Source organism: Salvelinus namaycush, chromosome 42 (genome assembly GCF_016432855.1).
Source record: "Salvelinus namaycush isolate Seneca chromosome 42, SaNama_1.0, whole genome shotgun sequence".
Taxonomy (NCBI): Eukaryota; Metazoa; Chordata; class Actinopteri; order Salmoniformes; family Salmonidae; genus Salvelinus; species Salvelinus namaycush.
In genome coordinates this window covers 12,428,286-12,449,244 of record NC_052348.1, presented here as the reverse complement: position 1 = coordinate 12,449,244, position 20,959 = coordinate 12,428,286, and the positions used below count along the sequence as shown (strand labels likewise).

The 20,959-nt window shown below is 42.3% G+C and overlaps 1 protein-coding gene across 1 annotated transcript in view; it reads left to right on the top strand.

The window, feature by feature from the left end:
• The window catches only part of LOC120034960 (rho GTPase-activating protein 10-like), a 64,072-nt gene extending 43,509 nt beyond the window's left edge, over positions 1–20,563 (top strand). Inside the window, exons 18-23 of the mRNA XM_038981681.1 lie at positions 923–1,082; positions 3,468–3,597; positions 6,173–6,329; positions 14,695–14,778; positions 15,810–15,910; positions 18,162–20,563. Of these exons, the coding sequence (XP_038837609.1) occupies positions 923–1,082; positions 3,468–3,597; positions 6,173–6,329; positions 14,695–14,778; positions 15,810–15,910; positions 18,162–18,250 (721 nt within the window). The 3' untranslated portion in view covers positions 18,251–20,563. The remainder of the gene's footprint in view (positions 1–922; positions 1,083–3,467; positions 3,598–6,172; positions 6,330–14,694; positions 14,779–15,809; positions 15,911–18,161) is intronic.
• Positions 20,564–20,959: the final 396 nt, after the last annotated feature.

Sequence of the window (20,959 nt, the reverse complement as noted above, 5' to 3'; positions counted from 1 at the left end):
TCTGCTGAATGACAATTTGTCATTTTATACATTTTGAGGAGAATATCTTAACCGGTCTAATATGACTGATTTTAATTCCTCTTAACTTTTTATGAACAACGTACATTTCTTAATATCCAAAATTGTAACTTAGAATCATTAAACAACGGTTGATTCACTTGATTCGTCATAACTCAAAATGATTGAATTTGAGGTTTCTGTTTAAAGAAAGAAATACAGCAACACCTCACAACGCCTCTCCTGCATGTGACCTTGTGTGTACTGGCGTATGTGGAACTGATAGATGCGTGCACACGCTACATTTTATTGTTTTTAAATGTATGTAAATTGTGGTCTTGTCTGTCTTCGTTGTGTGCAGGAACCCAGTAAGACTAGCTTTGGCAATTGGCTTAAGGCTAATGGGAATCCAAAAGAATCTAATCTCTGCAGTGTTTGGCAACTCTTCAGAGTCATTCTAAAGTCAAGTGAAAATTCCTCCCCTAGAAAAAACAACCCAATTTAGCGTCTACTTACTGTGAATCGGCTGAAAGGCAACTGAAAAAGCTCAGTTTGAGGTTAGGAAAGTTTTAGGAGGGAAGGTCAATCTATGGAGTGGTGATGAACTGGGTAATGTCAGTCAGAACTCTAGCTAACACCTATGAGGCCAAGCCAGAGATGCTGTTCTAGACACCTCTGACTGACATAACAAGGTGGTAGCAACACCTTCCTTCCTTGGCAAACTGTCAGACAGATGTTAGTAAGCTAACAGACATGGAGTAATCAGATCTTCAAAGCAAATTAGAATTTTCTAGCTGAATTCTTTATAGTATACAGGTCATCTAAAGTGTATGTATCCCCCTATGTAAAACATCTTCAATGTCAGGGAAAAGCACTCTAAATCAATTGTCTATGAATTGTTATCCTCCCTGGTCTCCTCATGCAGTGTGGCGGCCCACAGTAAGTTGAACCTGATGACGGTGGCCAACCTGGGTGTGGTGTTTGGTCCCACCCTGATGAGACCCCAGGAGGATACTGTGGCTGCCATCATGGACCTCAAGTTCCAGAACATTGTGGTGGAGATCCTCGTCGAGCAACACGAGAAGGTAACCGCAGGATTCTTCTCTTGAACGAAACAGACGTCCGAATGCACTCATGAGCAGTGGTGTAATGTACTTACAACAAACTACTTAAGTACTTTTACTTTACTGTTTTTATTTGACACCTTTTACTTCACTACATTCCTTAAGAAAAGAATGTACTTTTTACTCCATACATTTCCCTGACACACAAAAGTACTCGTTACATTTTGAAAGCTTAGCTGGACAGAAAAATTGTCCAATTCACGCACTTATCAAGAGAACATCTTTAGGTCATCCCTACTGCCTCTGATCTGGCAGACTCACTAAACACATGTTTCATTTGTAAATTATGTCTGTTGAAGTGTGCTCCTGGCTATCCATAATTTGAAAAAATAAAATGATGCTGTCTGGTTTGCTTAATATAAGGAATTTGAATACTTAAGTTACTTTTGATACTTAAGTACATTTAAAACCAAATACTTTTACTGAAGTAGTATTTTACAGGGCGACTTTTACTTGAGTCATTTAAGGCATCGTTACTTTTACTCAAGTATGACAATTGGGTACTTTTTCCACCACTGCTCCTGAGCTTGTCCCCCTGACCACAGTAACATCTATAGACCCATCCTCTAATATTGTTCCTCAAACCTGCAACCAGAGGAAAGCTTGTCTAAAACCCACCGCTAAACGCACTGCTGAGACTTTTCTCCAGTGGGATTTTGAGGACATTGCTCTGAGTGACATTTTATGCCATGTATAAGCATTTCCTCGTTTGCAGTATTCTTCACATTTTATGAGTACAGTAAAACTTATTGGAATCCCTGTTTCTTGGGCTAGGGCTCTAAGACAAATGAAACTGTAAAGCAGCTTATTGATAAGAAGCATTAAATTAGTTTTTATCTGTTTTACATAATGTAGAGATGTTCACTTTGAGCTGACTACAGTACCTGGCTGACATCATTCCATCTGCCCAACGGTTGATGTACAAAGCAGGGATTCTCACTGCCCCTTTGTGCTTAAAAACAATATCCAGTATGCCATGGTACTCTTGATGACATCTACAAGGGTACATGCAAGGTCCTTTGCCTAACCTACAGGGTTTAAGTCCCATTCTGAGCCATGCTATGACAACTGTAATCTGATTTTAATGTAAATAGTCATCTGCCTACATCTAGAGGGGCTCAATTCCCAGAGTGAAAACAGAAAGGGTTGAGATCAGTATGTGCTAAGTATTCTGGCCAGCTATAAGATGCCAAGAGTACCCCTGAACTCTGAACCATGGATTGCTCGTCAATTTCGACCTCTATTTCTAATAGTCCAAATAATAATAGAAAGCGCTCAACCTTCAACCACCAAGCAATTAAAGTTTTGGTGAGGAGACACTTCCATATAGATACTGTTCCAGAACTTCACCATGCACACCACAAGGTGATGGAAGACTTGGTGTCAGAGCCAGAATGTAATACCATTGGAAGCTTTAAGAAAAGTAAAGTGCTGAGCTGCGAGACGAGAGGTGAGGGAGTTTTGCAGCCAGACAGACATTAGCTTTCCTCTCAGGCCCAGCGCCTCCCTCCCCTTCTCTCTCCCTCCCCCTCTCCTTCTCACCAGACTGTTGATACTTCCAGATGCTAGCAGACAGTGTTTTACATTCACATCCATCTGCAGAGATGGGAGGTGGAGAGATTGCTGAAACTCTGCTGCTCTCAACCATATCAGATTTCTCTCACTCGGTAGTCCTTTTTTTTTTCAACTTTCTTTTACCTCGCTCTCTTCCCTCCCTCTGATCCTCTGCCTAATTTCTTTCAACCCCACATCCTGAAGTTAGTCTGTATGTAAACACATCCGCTACGTAAACAAGCTGTACGGTGAGCCTCCTCCAGATCTACTGCCTGTCAGTGGGTCAGCAGCGCCTAGCCACCTCTGGCTCCTGTTCATTAGGCACTAAACGGCGCTAAAACCGAGAGTTTGTCCAATGAAAACGGTCATTTTTGTTTTCTATTGCGAAATGTTTTCTGTTGGGTGCTCTAATAAACACGATGCTGCTTTCAGCAGATTCCTTATTCCCTTATTCCTGGATTTGGTCTTAGTGTTTCAGGGTCTAAGTTTATATTAACCCTGATGTAAGTTGCAAAGGAAAATCCAATGTGTTTTCCTAGTGCGCAATAAGTCAGTAAAGAGCATCTCAACTGTCCCTAGAGATATCCATGCTGCTGGGCGAAAGTGCTTTGCTATCTGACTTGCATCAAATATGTGAGCTCTTCAAAACACACATTTTACTAAGGTCAAATGAGGACATGCCTCTGCTCAATATGCTCCATCTTTGCTTTGAGGGAGTAGTTAATCACATTTTGGTTATGCGCACACAGTATCCCCCGCCACTCACACACACGCTTACTCTTCTTGTTTCAGATCTTTGGCGACGTCCCAGGCGCGTCTTCCCCAGGGCTCTCCGCCCCCACCAGGCAGTCCAAGAAACTGTCGGTTCGACAGAACCGTCCCCTTGCCGTCTATAACCCAAAGACCGTGGACCTGCAGACAGGTGAGAGAGAGCCCTAACGTTACATCCTTAGCCAGGCTTGCTGAAAGGTTGATTTGGAATGAGGGACCCCTACTCATGACGTATTTGACTCAACGATCCCAGTGACGGTTCCTGTACTATATATCAGTCATGAAGCTAGTGTTGAACCTTTGTAAACCTGCACAATAGCTTTATAGATCATCACTAATATAAAGGGGACAGCTGTACAACTACTGTACCAGGCCTCTCCTCCCACACTGCTCTACCAGGAGAGCCTGGTGAGTTGGCCTGCTGCCCTACTGTGAACCCCATATCCCCAGCAGGTCCCCATGACCTAAAGGAGTCCTAATCTGCTTATCAGACTGACTCCACTCCCTTCATATTGCTACAGGCTTTTACCATTGGGGTATTTTAATATCTGGGATGAAAAATATGTAATCCTCTCTTTAACCATATTGTGTTCTGAATCTGTGGATGTTTTTAAAGTGAGATGTCTAACTACCTGGCGGAGAACGTTTAATTTTTAAATGTATGTGTGGGCAAATATACCCAGTAGATATGGACGACTACGTTGAAGGCTGCGGGCGCACCTAGATTTTGTATCCATGGAAAACTGATAAGCCAAGGGCTGATAATGGTTGAAGGACAACAGAGAACTGAGGGCATCCATGGATTTGTCTATCATTTTTATATATGCAACTCACGTGTTAACAGTTGAAATGAGTTACATTTGACGGTCTACAATGGACAGTGAGGAAGGTATGTGTTTCTCATCCATTTTCACCCGTCTTTGTGTGGCCGTAGCTTCAGCCCCTTGAAAGGGAAGTGTATTAACACACTTGCAATGGGGCAACTGTCCAACAGGTATTGGATTTCTGAGGACACTGCCGTTTGGAATGCCAGGGATATCATATTTTCCTGGATCAAATTATTCACGATCAAGTTGTGTTTTATACCTTACTTTATTTTCTCTCTGATGGAAATCTTACATTTTGCCAAAACTCAGGTGACGTGGAACAAATACTTTAACAATATGTTGACACGTTATTAAAAGATATGACTGCCAGGGTTTGGAAGAAAATCCCGTCTCATTTGCAGGACAATGAACCAGGTGCTTTGATATTTTTCTGGGCCAGTTCAGTCCTGTCTTTAGCTTTTAGCATTAGCCAGGGTTGTATTTGTTAGTCATCAAATGGAAGACTACTTGAACTTGTCCAATACTAAACGCTTGTTTGCGCTTTCTGTATAAAAAAAAGTTTTGCTACAGTAGCTAGGTTTCCATCCAATTGGTGACAGATTTTCATGCGAATATTGTCCAATCTGTGTAAAATGATATGCACATTTTCCCACCCGACGTGTTTCTATCAAACTGACTCATTGGGCTGTGCGTGGATGACGTAGTGCACATTAAAAAAATTGTTTTGCAGTTCAATTCGCATGTACCAAACAAAATGGTTTCCATTGAATTTTCAACTCTACTGATGGTTTTGTCACAAGCTGTTACATTATATAGCAAATGTTCCTATTCTGGTCTTATGTACTCTCTAGCCAACAGCTCAGTGCGGATAGGCTACCTAAAAGAGATTATTATGGAGAACAATTTTTTTTTTGTCTAACAGCATTGATCATGTCAGCAGAATAATCTCCCTTTTTTTTATTGGAAAGAGCATCAATCTCATCACCGTGCACTTTCACCACCCTGAAGTTCATCGTAACTTATTTCATCTGTAGCCTAAAACTGCATGCTTTCCCGTGTCAACGTATTATTGTTTGACTCCAAGTTTACTTTATGATAGTTATTATATCAATATTTGCGCATAAAGGTGTTTCCACCTCCCATTTTTTGCATAATTCATTTTACCGACAGATTCAAACAAATTGTCTGCCAGCATTTATACAATTGTACCAACATTTCCTGTTTCCATAAACCCGGTCGTGACTTAATTTTATGCGTGAGATAATTAATCCGCATAATGTCCCAGGCATTGTGTACAAAGCATGTTACATCCTACAAGAGGCTAGATATCATATATATATATATATATGGCTTTTTCATATCAGTGTCATCTTATCTATAAGACCTATTGTATACGGGCCGAAAAGCTACAGTATTTTATGAACGGCCCTTTTATGATCATGATTGTCTTCGACAGAATCTGCAAACACTTTCTCGCACAGCACTGTCAGCCATTCGCTTTTAGTGGAGTCCAGGGGGACTCTGCCTGAACATCACTCATTTAATATAGACTCCCATAATCCAGAATGGCTGCCCTGTCGCTTTGATCGGCGTGGTGGGAAAGGAAACTACACACTTCCAAATTTAAACAAGCAACTTCCTTTTTTAACTTTGAATTGCTGCTTAGGATAGTCTGTCCCTCAGTTTTAAAAACAGGAACTAAGAGTTTTACTTGGCCTGGAACCTCCTAGCGTCCCTTAGTCATGGTGATCTCCTGGTCGTCCACTGCCACATTCAGCTGCTGTAGCGGCACAGGGTCATCCACAGAGCCACGTTTAGCCTTGCTCCCCTAAATAAAGGACAAATGTTCTCGTCCAACAATTTGCTCTCAATGACTAACAGCCGTACTTCTCCTCCCAGTGTTACCGACATCACCTGATGTCGGTTCCAACTCGGATGAGGCGTCGCTAGGCAGCAACGAGTCGGTGTCGTCCCAGTCGACTGCCTCGGGGACACCTCCGGAGAAGGCCAACCATGCTCCCCTTCTCGCCAGCCTCAGCACAGGAGACAGCCCAGGGTAAGTGGGTCTACATGGAGAAATGCCTGCGGTTAACCTCAGCATCAGTCTTTTCAGATATTCTGGCAACTTCAGTTGCAAGTAATGTATCCTGATTGGTGTCACTATAGGATCAGCCATCATAACATCTCTCGCTAGTGTCATAACCTGCCCAAGAAAATATAAAAGAGTAGCCTACTGTTTTACCCTAACCTCTTTACAATGCTGTATCTAATACAGGTTACCAACTCTCCTGAAATAGTCATTAACTCTCAATCACTTTAGCTAAACTTCTTCTGCATATCTAACTTTCCCCCGAGTCACCCCCCACTACCATCCACATTCAGATCTGTAGCTGTCTGGCTTCACCCTCTCAAACTCAGACAGTCTGGAAGAGCTGACGTGTTGCAGTGGGATTGAATGTTTTCTCTACTCACACCACTTAGTCACTGACGGGGACATTTTGGTGTTGCTGGCTTCATTCATACAGCAAACCTTCATATCTCTTTAATTTAAACTCTATCTCTGTCTCTGAGAAACTCTTTGAACTGAATATATCGCTAGTGTCATAACCTGCCCAAGAAAATATGCTTTATTATGTGGCACAGGAAGTAAATTGATGCCCACTTCCTCCTCTGTCTACCCCTTCCCAGTCTCCACGTACATATGCATGTCTCTCAATTTCCTTGCTTTCTCACTGCTCTCTTCGCGCTCGCTCGCTCTCCCCTGCCCGCTCTCTTCCCCCTCTATCCAACCCTTCCCTGAAGTCCTTGGTTTCTTTTAGTTGTCTCCAGCCCACAGCTTGCCTTGAATGCTGATGCGAGAGCTAATAATAATATTGGGTTAGACTGCAGATGTTGGGCTGCTCTTTGTCTCTGCAGTGTCTCATGTTTGCAGATTCACCTTGTGAAAGAAACTTTGTTTCTCTGACTCCCTCTACCCCTCGCCCACTTTCCCTCCCTTTCTCTCTGAGATGCTCAGAGTGCAATGAGTTCTTCTCACAAGACACACGAGCTGTAAAACAACAAAATTAGCACGTACTTAACCGAGGAGAAAAATATGATTTCTTTGGTTTTCAACGTGTGTCTATCTCGCTCTCTCTCTGTGTGTCGCACCTCTAGCCTTGGCTCCAAATCTCCATGGTAGACAGACGGAGTTACAGTGGGTTACATAACCAAGGCTATTTTTTTCCATGTTTTCCCACTTTGTAGCGTCGCCTCTCCTCCAGTGTAACGGAAGGAGTGACCGGGAGGGGGTCGTGAATATCGCCATTATTTGTTTGGGAGACAGGTGGCAGTGCGTCGGCCGTGTAAATCGTATTGACTTTGGGAGATATTCTAGTTCACTCTTATAGCTCAGCTCTGACCTTTATGAAGACTGCCGTGTGTGTGAGAGCATGGCAGGGAGCACCTTTCTGGCAGAGGCCACGGCACCGTCACTCTCCACCAAGAAAAGGCGTGGGAGGTGGACTGAGTGTACAGTAGGTAGCCTGTTATCAGATCAATTTGTGCTGCCTTGGCAATTCCTGTTTAGCTTGACAGTGACATTGACCATAGGAGTTGCCAAAACAGCACAAACAGATCTGGGACCAGGCTAGAATAACTCTACCAGCCTCAACACTGGAACAGGAAGTCACTGTGATGTGGTGCTTACTGCTCAATATCTGGACTTGTACCTAATTAGTACATCTTAAGCTTTAACCTGGAAAAAATGGCATATTATACACAAGTTCAACTACAACGCTCTACATCAGACACTATTTTCTGTAGTGATGATTTATCATCTCTGCCAACTTCAGTGTCATCTCATCCCCCCCAAATTAACTATCTGGATCTCCCCGTGGCAGTCATTTCCAGACCTGGAGAGTGAGACTGTGTAATTCTTCCTCTTCTCTTCTTCCTCCCCCATCCCTCTCTGTTGGCGGACAGCTGTGTATCATAGAACAGGGTTTCCTGCCCACCCAGATTGAAGGCAGAGTTGTTTGTTGGTGCTTACCAGCTCAAATCAAATTTATTTGTCACATACGCGTGTTTAGCAGATGTTATTGTGGGTGTAGCGAAATGCTTGTGCTTCTAGTGCCGACAGTGCAGTAGTATCTAACAGTTTCACACCATATACACATCTAAGTAAGGAATGGATAAAGAATATATACATGTATGTCAGAGCGGCAGCATTGGACTGAGTGATATAGAATACAGTATATACATATGAGACGGTGATGCAATATTTACACACAATTATACTATTCTAAGGTATCTTAGTCACTTTAGAGTACAGTTTATACATATGAGACCCTGCCCACCACTCCTCCAGTAATCAGTGATGTGGAAAGTCTCTCTTAGCTCAGAAAGAGGAGCAGTAGAAAGTCCCCCATTGGCAGACCCTACCAGGCCTGGAGGCTGTGGGGTTGAATTCCTTTCCTGCCATATGGTAATGGGAACCAGCAGTGCACCTCTTTTGTACAGTGACTGCCCCCATAGCCACACGATTATAAAACTAGTGGGAGCTGAACTGGTGACCGGAGGGCTGCTAGGATCTGATCCCAGGTATCATCTCCTGTCCGGCTGCTGTGCCCTTGGGCAAAGGCACTTAACGCCAAAGCTTCTCTTGATCCAGGGGCACTGCTCTGCTCTCAATCCAAAGGCACTGCTCTGTGGCTTACCCTGTGCTTCTCAACGTGCGTGTTTAGATGGGCAGTTGGACGAATTTCAGTTTTTCACAAAATGGACACAGAATAACTAGGCTATTATACTATAGGTTTATTTTAAGTATGCTTCCACTGAAAATTTAACTTCAGACATACACTGTACAAAACATTAGGAACGCCTTCCTTATATTGAGTTAGGGCATGAACTCTACAAGGTGTCAAGTGTTCCACAGGGATGCTGGCCCATGTTGACTCCAATGCTTCCCACAGTTGTCAAGTTGGCTCGATGTCCTTTGGGTGGTGGGTCATTATTGATACACACAGGAAACTGTTGAGCGTGAAAAACCCAGCCTTGCAGTTCTTGACACTCAAACAGGTGCGCCAGGCACATACTACCATACCCTGTTCGGGTCCCCCTCGGGACGGTTGAGCTAACATAGGCTAATGCGATTAGCATGACGTTGTAAGTAACATTTTTTTCCCAGGACATGGACATATCTGATATGCACAGAAGCTGCACTGTAAATTGGACAGTAGCTATTACAGTGAAATAATACCATGCTATTTGAGGAGTGCACAGTTATGAACTTAAAGTTGTTAATAAAACAACTAGGCACATTTGGGCAGTCATGATACATTTTGAAGATAAATGCAATGGTTCATTGGATCAGTCTAAAACTTTGCACATTGCTGCCATCTAGTGGCCAAAACAAATTTTGCCTGTGCTGGACTAATACATTATGGCCTTTCTCTTGCATTTCAAAGATGGTCCAAAAAAAACGTTTTTTTCTTTGTATTATCTTTTACCAGATCTAATGTGTTATATTCCCTACATTAATTTCACATTTCCACAACCTTAAGTGTTTCCTTTCAAATGGTATCAAAAATATGCATATCCTTGCTTCAGGTCCTTAGCTACAGGTAGTTAGATTTGGGTATGTCATTTTTAGGCGAAAATTGAAAAAGGGTGTCCGATCCTTTAACTACTTAATCACCCTCCCGGATCCGGGATCATCCTCATCAGAAAAGCTGACTAGCATAGCCTAGCCTAGCGCCACAGGGATATCATATAATATAATTTCATGAAATCACAAGTCCAATACAGCAAATGAAAGATAAACATCTTGTGAATCCAGCCAACATGTCTGATTTTTAAAATGTTTTACAGCGAAAACACAATATATATTTGTTAGCTCACCACAATAGCCAAACACACAACGCCATTTTTTCACCGCAAACATAGCTTTCACAAAACCCACAAATAGAGAATTAATCACTAACCTTTGAACAACTTCATCAGATGACAGTCTTATGACATGTTATACAGTACATTTATGTTTTGTTCGAAAATGTGCATATTTATAGCTACAAATCTGGGTTTTACAACGCAGCCATCGTCACAAATAACACAATTGTCCGGTGAAATTTTACACAGCGACGTAATCTAACAAACTCATCAAACTTTGCTGAAAAATACATGTTGTACAGCAAATGAAAGATACACTTGTTCTTAATGCAACCGCTGTGTTAGATTTAAAAAAAATAATAATAATAATACTTTAGTACAAAGCACAGCATGCAATAATCTGAGACAGCGCTCAGCCATTCTCCGCCATGTTGGAGCCAACATATTCCACAAAAATACGAAATAACATCATAAATATTCTCTTACCTTTGATCTTTCATCAGAATGCAGTGCAAGGAGTCCTAGTTCCACAATAAATCGTTGTTTGGTTTTAGAATGTCCATTTCTTCTGTCGAATTAGCAACTTTGGCTAGCATAATGGTGCTCACGTGTCCATGAAAGCTTGGCGCATGGAACGAAAAATACCAAAAGTCGAATAAACTGGTCAAACGCAGTTGAAAATCCATCTTTATGATGTTTCTCATATGTATCCAATAACGTCCCAGAAGGAGCATTTCTTTGTGTCTACCTAACGCCTTGCAGACAAAGATATGGCGTTCCCAACTGCGTAGCAAAATACTGCCAATATGGCTGACCTGTCACTCCAAAAGCTCTCATTCGGTCCCACATCAGGCTAGACACCTCATTCAACGTTCTACAGCCTGTTGACATCTAGTGGAAGGCGTATGAAGTGCATACAGATCCATAAATACAAGGCAATTGAATAGGCAAGGCCTTAGAGACCCATTATCAGAATTTTCACTTCCTGTTTGGAAGTTTGCTGACATGAGTTCTGTTTTACTCACAGATATAATTCAAACAGTTTTAGAAACTTCAGTGTTTTCTATCCAATAGTAATAATAATATGCATATCGTATGATCTAAAACAGAGTACGAGGCCGTTTAATTTGGGCACGATTTTTTCCCAAAGTGAAAACAGCGCCCCCTATTAAGAAGTTAAGAGGATCTTGTCTTGCCCATTCACCCTCTGAATGGCAGACACATACACAACCCATGTCTCAGTTGTCTCAAGGCTTAATCTTTCTTTAACCTGTCTCCTCCCCTTCATCTACACTGATTGAAGTGGATTTAACCAGTTGCATCAATAAGGGATCATAGCTTTCACCTGGTCAGTCTGTCATGGAAAGAGCAGGTGTTCCTACTGTATTGTAAGTTCAATGTATGTAATCATATTTCAATAGGAAACACATTTTGTAGATTTAAAAACAACCAATGTGTAATTCGAGGCTCTGATATTTTGGGTAACAAGACACCCCCAATTTTTTTTGTCTGGCTTAGTTGTAATTTGTTTTTGGATAAATCCATTTTCCACTCTGTTCATTTGACAGGTTTCCAGGGCAACCATGTTGAATACTTTCCCAACCATTTATCCTGTAATCATTTCTGTATCTAGTTACTTGACAGGTCTTTTCCAGATCTTCATAATTGCCATTTCATTAATATCCTTCGCTTGTGTAGTAAAGTCACAACTTTTATGACTGAATATTTAGATTTGAGTATGATTTGAATCTGTTCGTTTTTGTGTGTGTGGTGAGAAGTGGGTGAGCGTACCTTCGTGTACACACCAACATGCAATTGTGTGTTTGCCTGTTTTAGTGCCTGTATACTGTGTGTGTGGATGCACACATGTACACACACACATTCACTCTGCCCCCTTTCCCCCTCATCCCCCTACCTTAGCAGTAAAGAGTGCATCTCAGCACCTACCCTCAGGTGGGTAAAGTGACAGTGCTCCAGTTCTGCTGTTGGCCCAGGCAGAGCACCAGGCAGACAGTGCTCCAGTTCTGCTGTTGGCCCAGGCAGAGCACCAGGCAGACAGTGTGCTGTGTGGACGGAGACTGAGGTTAATGAGTGGATATGCTGCACTGCAGCGCTCCGTTCCGTCCCCCATGCTGATGTGGAGCAGCTGAGACACCAGTGGCCCCTCTACACACACACACACACACACAGAGCTATAAATCACCCACACCATCCGGCATCCACTGCACTGACTGAACCTGATGGGGGGGACAGATGGAGGAGAGAGGCCATGTCTACACTTGAGAGTTAATGCAGTTTTGTATTCTGATCGTGGAATTCCGAACACGTCATGCATCTACACCTACATTTTTAAATGTGGCCACAGTGTGTCCAGATTCCCTTTTCCCGCTATATTAAAATGCCAGTATGCATTCTACAAACCTTGGAATAGGCTAAATATGGTAACACAACAACTTGATGGCAGTAGCTAACTACTGTAGCTAACTAGCCAGCTAACCTCTATAGCAAGCTAGCAACCAAAGCTAAATGGATTGCAAACGGGTTAGACTAACTCTAGCCAAACAAAAAATAGTTGTTCAAAATGTAAGCTAGCTGGCTAGCATTTGAGTCCAGCAAACACGTTCCTTACACGCTAGGAACGTATTTCCTCCGACTTTATAATGAAAGGGTGACTCTATCCCAAAACACAAATTTTTGCTTCTATACCCGTCTATTCAATGCAGTCTTCGTATTCTGATAGAAGTCATGGCCAGAGAGGGGTAGGGACTGTGTCCTCATTACCATCCCACCTGTAACCCCTGCCCCCCAGGCCCTCCCAAGCTGTTCCCTGTAATTGTATTTTAGTGTCTCTATGGGAGCAGCGGCTAGAAGCTATTTACTCATTACGCTGTATTAGCATGGGCCCCGGGCAGGGAAGGGGGGAGGGCGGCTTAACGCTGGCTGTCCCTCTCAGCCCCACTGTGCCCTGGCTGGCCCTGCTCCGTCTCTGGAGGTTAAAGTAGGACGAGACTTGACGCAGAGAGCATAAAAGAGCGCAGACGCACTCTCTGCCCCCTCCGTCCCCCTACTTTAGCAGTAAAGAGCGTATGGCACAATACGACATCTTTACTAGTAATGGTTAATAGGATTGGTATAACTGTTTTAGGGTGAATGGTCATGTCTATAGGGTGTCTCTCCTCTTATATCCCTTTAGTGAACAGATGTTGTTATGGGCTGTGACCTCCCAGGAGGTTTATAGAGGACAGTTGAATTAGTGGGGAAGTGGAGGCTTTACTGTTAAGGGAATTGTTTTCCCCTCCAGTTACACTGTGTTCAGGCTAAAGGACCTCTAGTAATGGCTCTCTAGAACATTCTCTAACTTTCTAAGTTGGTGATACTGTTTTTTTTGTCTGTCCTGAACAGTGGAAGTTGTTCCTAGGGGGAAAAGACAATGTATGTCTCTAAAGAATGGGTCAATCATATGTACTTTGTATTTTTATACCATTGGACTAATCCATATGTCAAATATCAGTAAAATAAGTGGTTAAAATGTAGGACATTGATTTTCAAAAATATTCAAACAATGCTTCATAATAAAGTGAGGACAGCTCTCTGTGTGCCGTTCATATATATATAAAATTGTCCTGAGATGGTGTGGTAGTCAGACAGGGGGGTCAAGGGCATTATCAAAGAAACAGCCAGTGTTAATGCAGCCCCAATATGAGACTAATGTTTTTTTAGATGAATTGTCAATTGTTTTTGTGATGACCCTTGATACTGTTTCCTGCTGTTCTTCACAAAAGGGCCAAAATGTGTCTGCTTTTGTTTTGCTCTTTCCTTTTTGAAACACCACTGATTTTGTCCTTTAAATTATCTCACATAAATAAACTTGTGTAGAATTTTCTAAATGTGCCCTTCACTACAGAATTGTTTTTACAAAAACTGTACAAACAAAGGTAATTAGAACAAAACCTGTGTTTCTGTAAGCCTTGCCAAGGCTGTGTAGATTTTGGAGGTGGAATATTAATTGGCTGCGTGCGAAAGTAGCTAGCTGTTAAGTGTGGTGCTCTTCCCAGCCTCTACTCTCTGCCACACACTGTCCCCTGCTGAATTCCCCTCTGGCTTTACCCCCACAGCTCAAGGGCACTAGCCATTAACCTCAGATTCTACCTCTCACTCCCGACCAATTGCTAATGATTTCAGTGTAAATTATAGCAGTCGATTTGAGTCGTTTTTTTTTTTGGTGACTACAGGGAATTAAGCATGTTTAACTTAAACAACTTGAAATATGCGTTTGAGAAGGGAATTCACTTTTCAACTTAACGATGGCGGTCACCTAGACCTTCTCACTGCAGTAAAATACAGATGGGAGGACATTAACCATTCAGTTGAACATGCCGCAACAATCTGAGTTCATAGGCTTCACACAGGCCAGGGAAAAGACTAAGACCCACTACTGGGTAGATGCAGTGGTCACTGATATTGTGTTAGCAGACCACTGTCTGGTGTCATTGGGATGCTACTGTAGGTATCTGGTTATAGATGTTTGACCCTCTGTTCCCTCTTGATTACAGGGCCTGCATCGCTGTAGCAGCCTCGTGGCTCAACTCTGGAGCCCTGACCAAAGCCAGTTCTGATGGGGACAAGACAGTGGACGGGTAAGCGCGCGTGCACACACAGGTATTTGAATGGACTCTGTGGGAACTCTGTAGACATGTAGCCCATAACTGTTATCCATAGCTGGGCTACCTACCAGACACAGTAATTCAAGCTTTCAAATTATGCTGAGGAAATTGCACATGGCCAAGTCATTATGGGCAAATCATTATGTTATTTATTATATACAAAAGGCCTGTTCCTCCAGATGCAGTCCTGTAACAATACCCTTTATTCAAAAGAACAAATCCCAAAGTGCAGGTGAAGATTGTTGCGGTGACAACTCGGCATCCGCAAAAGTTTTTCAGTTTGAATAGATGTTATGTTTTGGTCTCGGCGCTCTCCAATGTTGTTGCAGAGTGTAGGTATATGAAATATTTATCAGGGTATGAGGTATTGAAGGCTGAGTTTCCTACATAGTTCTCAACTGGCAGCAGGCATTACTATTTGCAAAGGGGGCACAACAACAAAAACCTTGCCGAATAAACACGTTGTTTTGTCAAGGCCAGAAAAGCATCTTCTCTAACCTTTGCAGGGCTATGCATGCATATAGTGTCTTAGACAACCCTTTTACCTCACATTCACTTTAAGAATGTAGCCTCAAAGTGTCTAGGTCTGTAACCACTACGGGTAGAATTTTTCATAAAACCGTGCCAGGAGAGGAACTCAAGAATTCCATTCGGCTGTTCTGTTTGTGTAGAAACCTGCTTTAGAATTGCCCCGCTCTTTATCTCAGTAGAACCATAGTGGTTGTCTATCGCTGTGGCCTGACGCATGTCTGCAGTCTGAGATGCATCCACACGGACCCTGTGTCTCTGAGAGGGGGACGGTGGTGTGTGGACTCGCTAGCCAGGTTCAGATAGCGGCCAGACAACAGTCCTCTTGGTTCGCGCCAACCCCTGATACCCATAGTCCTTTTGCTCATTTTCTCCCTGCTGTTTCAGTACTGATCACCTAGCCCAGATTGAACCGTGGAGTAATCCTCTGATCTCCCTCTCTCCCAACCAGCTCACTGATTGTCTTCATTTTTCAGTGTCACCGGTGGCGGCGGCAAGAGAGCCATGGCGGTGTACCCGTGCGAGGCCGAGCACGAATCTGAGTTATCCTTCCAGGTCGGAGCAATATTCAGCGCCGGTAAGTGTTATCGCTCCAACGGTCGCTCACTCAAATCTCAAAGAACCACCGGGCATATTGGATTCTGTGAGGGAACCGGTAACAGGACAGCCCAATCTGATCTTGAATCAGACTGAGTGATGGAGAGAGGAGGGGTTGAGATTGACTCTCCAGTCCATCTGAAAGGGGACTTGACAGAGCTCTAGTCAGTCAAGGGAAACAGACTTGATACACGAGTCTTTACAACAAGAGGATATGTAATTGTTGTTAAGATACAATGCGTCCGTGGCTGGGTATTACCAGCCAATTATCATTGAGGGCTTACTCAAGTATGCGTATGGGCTGGGGTTCCTGAAGATGCAAGACACTTGCCTAGCTACCCATCCATATGCCTCTTGCCAAACTGATGTTTCTTCTCCACGATGAGTCTGGATTTGCCCTATGATTTCTAGAATGCGAACACATTCTGACTGTTCTGATTGGTCCCAGTAACCAATGGGTTGGGCCAGAGCCAGCCTCCATGATGACTATCAACTTTGATTTGTTAGAGATTGAATTGCTGATTTTAATCTGTTTTGTACAACTCCCCTCAATGACTTCTAGGATGTCAGATTCAGACAATGTATGTAGCAATTTAATAGAGCAGAGGAATTAAATTCAGGGTGAGTAGTCAGGCAAGTGACACTCTACTAATAAAATACTATCTGGTATGGGGTTGTTTTCCAATTGAGTTTAACTGAGGTGTTTGTAACTCAGACGGAAAATATAAAAATGTACGCCCTCGAGCCAAAAATATTTGAATTGGATTCACTGTCTCGTATTGAGAATCCAACAATCTCAAAGCCACACAGTGCGTGGGTCGACAAATGAAAGAACCCTTGTCAAAAGAAGTTTTACGAGCCTCCCGGGTGGCACAGTGCTCTAAGGCACTGCATCGCAATGCTAGCTGTGCCACCAGAGATTCTGGGTTCTGGCCCAGCGTCGTCCGGGTTAGGGAGGGTTTGTCCAGCAGGGATATCCTTGTCTCATCTCGCACTAGCGACTCCTGTGGTGGGCCGGGCACAGTGCATGCTGACCAGGTCGCCAGGTGTACGGTGTTTCCTCCGACACATTGGTGCGGCTGGCTTCCGGGTTGGATGTGCGTTGTGTCAAGAAGCAGTGCGGCGGGGTTGGGTTGTGTTTCGGAGGACGCATGGCTCTCAACCTTCGCCTCTCCCGAGTCCGTACGGGAGTTGCAGCGATGAGACAAGACTAACTACTACCAATTGGATACCATGAAATTGGGGAGAAAAAGGGCAAAAAAAATGTAAAGAAGTGTATGTGTATGTATGTATGTATGTATGTGTATATATATATATATATATATATATATATATATATATATATATATATATGAAGGCAAATATGGCCAATCTCTTGACTAGAGACCTATATTGGCTTGCGCGTACCTAACCAAACATGGTCAACCTATTTTATCAATAATAGTTTTAATAATGGCACAGCTTGATTTAATATCATCTTGGGTTTTTCATCTCATAAGAAATCGTATCACATGAAATAATATACACCACAAGCAAGGGAGCCAAATATCACGTAGTATAAACATTTTAGAGATGGGTTAGAAAATACTAAAGTTATGCATCAACATCTCAGCCCATTTCACTTTAGTCAAATATACAGAGTTTGGGTAGGAGTCCATTGGCGCTGTATTTTGCTGCCAATTTACTTCTGACTAACGATCATCACATATTCAGTCTGAAGATGGTCCGGCACCATGGGAAGATCAACTTAAAAACTTTTTCATACATTTTGCAATGCAGAATTGAAATTAAGATTTCTGATTGGAGAAGTCCCTCCCTGTATGTCTGTTTTAATCCATTTGGTGCCTAATTAACATGTCCCTGTTCTCTGAAAAGCTTCCCTGTGCCAAAAACGTTTTATACAGCCTACAATGATACCCTCGAGTCATTCTCCCAGCAATGGGTACATTACCTGAACGGACAAAATGAGGATGGCATGGGGACACATTGCCCATCACTTTCCGTATTTCCAGAGTAAAGAAAGTATTTTTTATTTCCACCACAATTTCAGTGTTTGCTGAGATGATGGTTGTGTTTATATACTCTATCTATGCCAACTATAAAATGTCAACTATAAAGCTCTGAGCAAAACTTTCTCTCACTGACACAGCCATCTGTTTTCTAACACTGAAATGCAGTGTGTTTACTCCTATCTCACCCTGTCCCCTGGTACCTTCTGTTCCCATCTGCAGTGGCACCTTCCAGGGAACCTGGCTGGCTGGAAGGAGAGCTGGAGGGGAAGAAAGGCCTCATCCCTGAAAACTATGTGGAGATGCTGTAGTCCAGAACCTTAGACCTCTTAGCCTGTATACTCTGTGGAAGACTAGCCTTGTTCCAGAGCTGTTTGTGCGGTATACTTTTATATGGTCATAGTCATTACCAAACCGTGGAAGTTTGCTATACAGCAAAACATTGTTGGGAAGACCGCACAAACAGATCTTGGATCAGGCTAGTGGAAGGGGGGTCTCGTCATCCCTGACAATCTACGTCTAGATGCTGTATGCAAAACCCAAGGGTCGCCTGGCCTGCCACCATCTATCGCTGTATCTCGCCCAACTGTCACCTTATACATGGTATCCATGAAGTCGATGTTGACACACTCCCATTCTCAAATTCATACTTTTTCTTATGCCTTCAACTCTCACGTTCCCTGCCCGGCGACTACTATGCGTTCATCAACACGTTCATTAACTTTAATGCAGAATAATAATAAATATCCCCCAGCAATGATGTACAATCCATTATCTTGGATATAGGAAAGAAAGTAACATTTTAAGGTGCCTTACAACACCAAGACAGAGTTGACATGTATTTACTGAACAGGTATGTTTGGAAAATGCTAAAGAGTTGTGTTCCGTGAAGAATGTCTGAAATACTCTTCAAGAGGTGCTTTGGTATATTGTGATTTATTTAATTGGCACATTGATTGCATATATTTTTTTAACCACAATATTAGCTTTTTTTGGTATGTATGGTATTTTTTGGTAAGTATGGTATCCACCGTTGTGACTGATTGTACACTGACATGCCGCAGAGGCAGTCATATTGGAATGGTTCTCCTTCGATCAAACCATAGAAATATAATTACTAGAACGGTTATTGTATTTCTATGGTTCAGACACTCTTCCTCTGCATACTTGTTGACCTAGACATTCAATGATGTCCGAACTTAGACTAGTTATCGGGTAGTTTCCACTTCAAAAAGCACAAGGAGGATTTTGACACCCATCTCAGATTGTGCTGAAATCGTTTCTGTAGTTAAACGGATTAGCATTCCTGAAACACAATTTGATCTCTAAGAATTTAAGCTAATTGATTGCACCCAAATTGGCCATTTAAAATAATAGGATTTAAATAATCTTCAATAAATATAGTAACATTTGACCATAATTCTTCCTACCAATGAGTAAGACATGAGGAATCCAATAGCCACCCACATACCCCTCACACTCCTCTCCAATTGCACCCCACAACCAGTATACAGTATCAGTTCTCTGTCTAGCAAGTAGTATGGAGCTGCGGCTTGGAGTATTGCTTCTTCATTGTATGTAATGTATTTCCTGTGAATCTGGTGGGGGGGGGTTTCCCCCCATGTTCAGAGAAATTAACCATTTGAAGTCGCTGGCATTACCATAAATTAGTGTGAGTACCAGGTTTGTCTACTATATGCCGCTGTTCCTGCTACTGCCACACCCTTTTATCCATGTTGCTGGTCTCTTGTGTTTATTACCGTACATGGGTCACACCTTTTGTGACCCATGTACCAAACATGGGTCACAAAATTGCCATGCAATTTACTTTGCAACTTTGGGTAGAAAAACCAATAGGTTTTGCTCATGATGAAACTTAATTGTGGCCATTCTCATAATTCAAGCCAGTCCTCCATGAAAGCAATTCAGGTTCTTCTCTTAGGCTTAATCTGTTTCCAGGAAACAGCCCCTCTGTGTGGTTTATTCCCTTTAAAAAAAGGTCTGGATTAGTTTGACCATTCCTGGTGAATAAACATACCATTCGGCTACAGCAGTTCTAATGGTTTCAATGTTATGCTCTTCAATGGGAAAAGTCCCAAACACACATTATATAGTATTTTTGCAATGGTGTTGGGTTTAATGGTACAAGTTGCTAATCACAAAACATATATTTTCAAATAATTGTATTAAAAAACATACGCCTGCCATGCAATATTTTGTTAGGGTTTTGTCACATTTTAGTCACTAGTAGGAAAAGTTTTCATGAATTGCACCATAGGTGTTGCCCACTCAGCTGCCATTTGTTGGGTTGAATCATTAGGCTGCTAAGACAAAGGCGAACTGAATTGCTTTCATGGAAGGTCTTGACTTGTGAGGATGACCACACAATTTATTTTCATCATGAGCAAAAGCTATTGGTGTTCTACCCAAAGTTGCAAAGAAAATGTTGTGATCCGTTTAATAAACACGAGACCAGCAACATTTACAATGGGATGTGTCAGTAGTAGGAACAGCAACATCAAGTTGACAACCTGGTACTTTCAGACTAATATTTGGTAAATAATACAAGTGATTTCAAATGGCAAATTTCTCTAAACGGGAAAAAAAAAAAAAAAGGATTCAGAGGGAATACATTACATAGAATGAAGAAGCAATACTCCAAGCCGCAGCTCCATACTACTTGTTAGCCAGAACTGATGCTGTATAATGACCATTGGTGTGGGGGTCCTTGGGTGGCTTTTGATCATTTTATTGGATTCCTCTTGTCTTGCTCAATGATAGGAAAACCTTTGGTCCAAATCAGATGTTGGGTACTATATTTTGTGAATCCTGTAAATTACAAGGGCCATTTTGGGTTCAATCAATTAGCTTAATTTCTCAGATCAAATAAAATGTCAAGAAAATGATGTTGCATTAATGCTAATCTTATGTTTCAAAATACAGAAATGGCTTGCTGAAAGGACATGGAATGAGTATCTAAAGTTCTAATTAATTCTTTAGGTGTGACAATGTTCAACTCA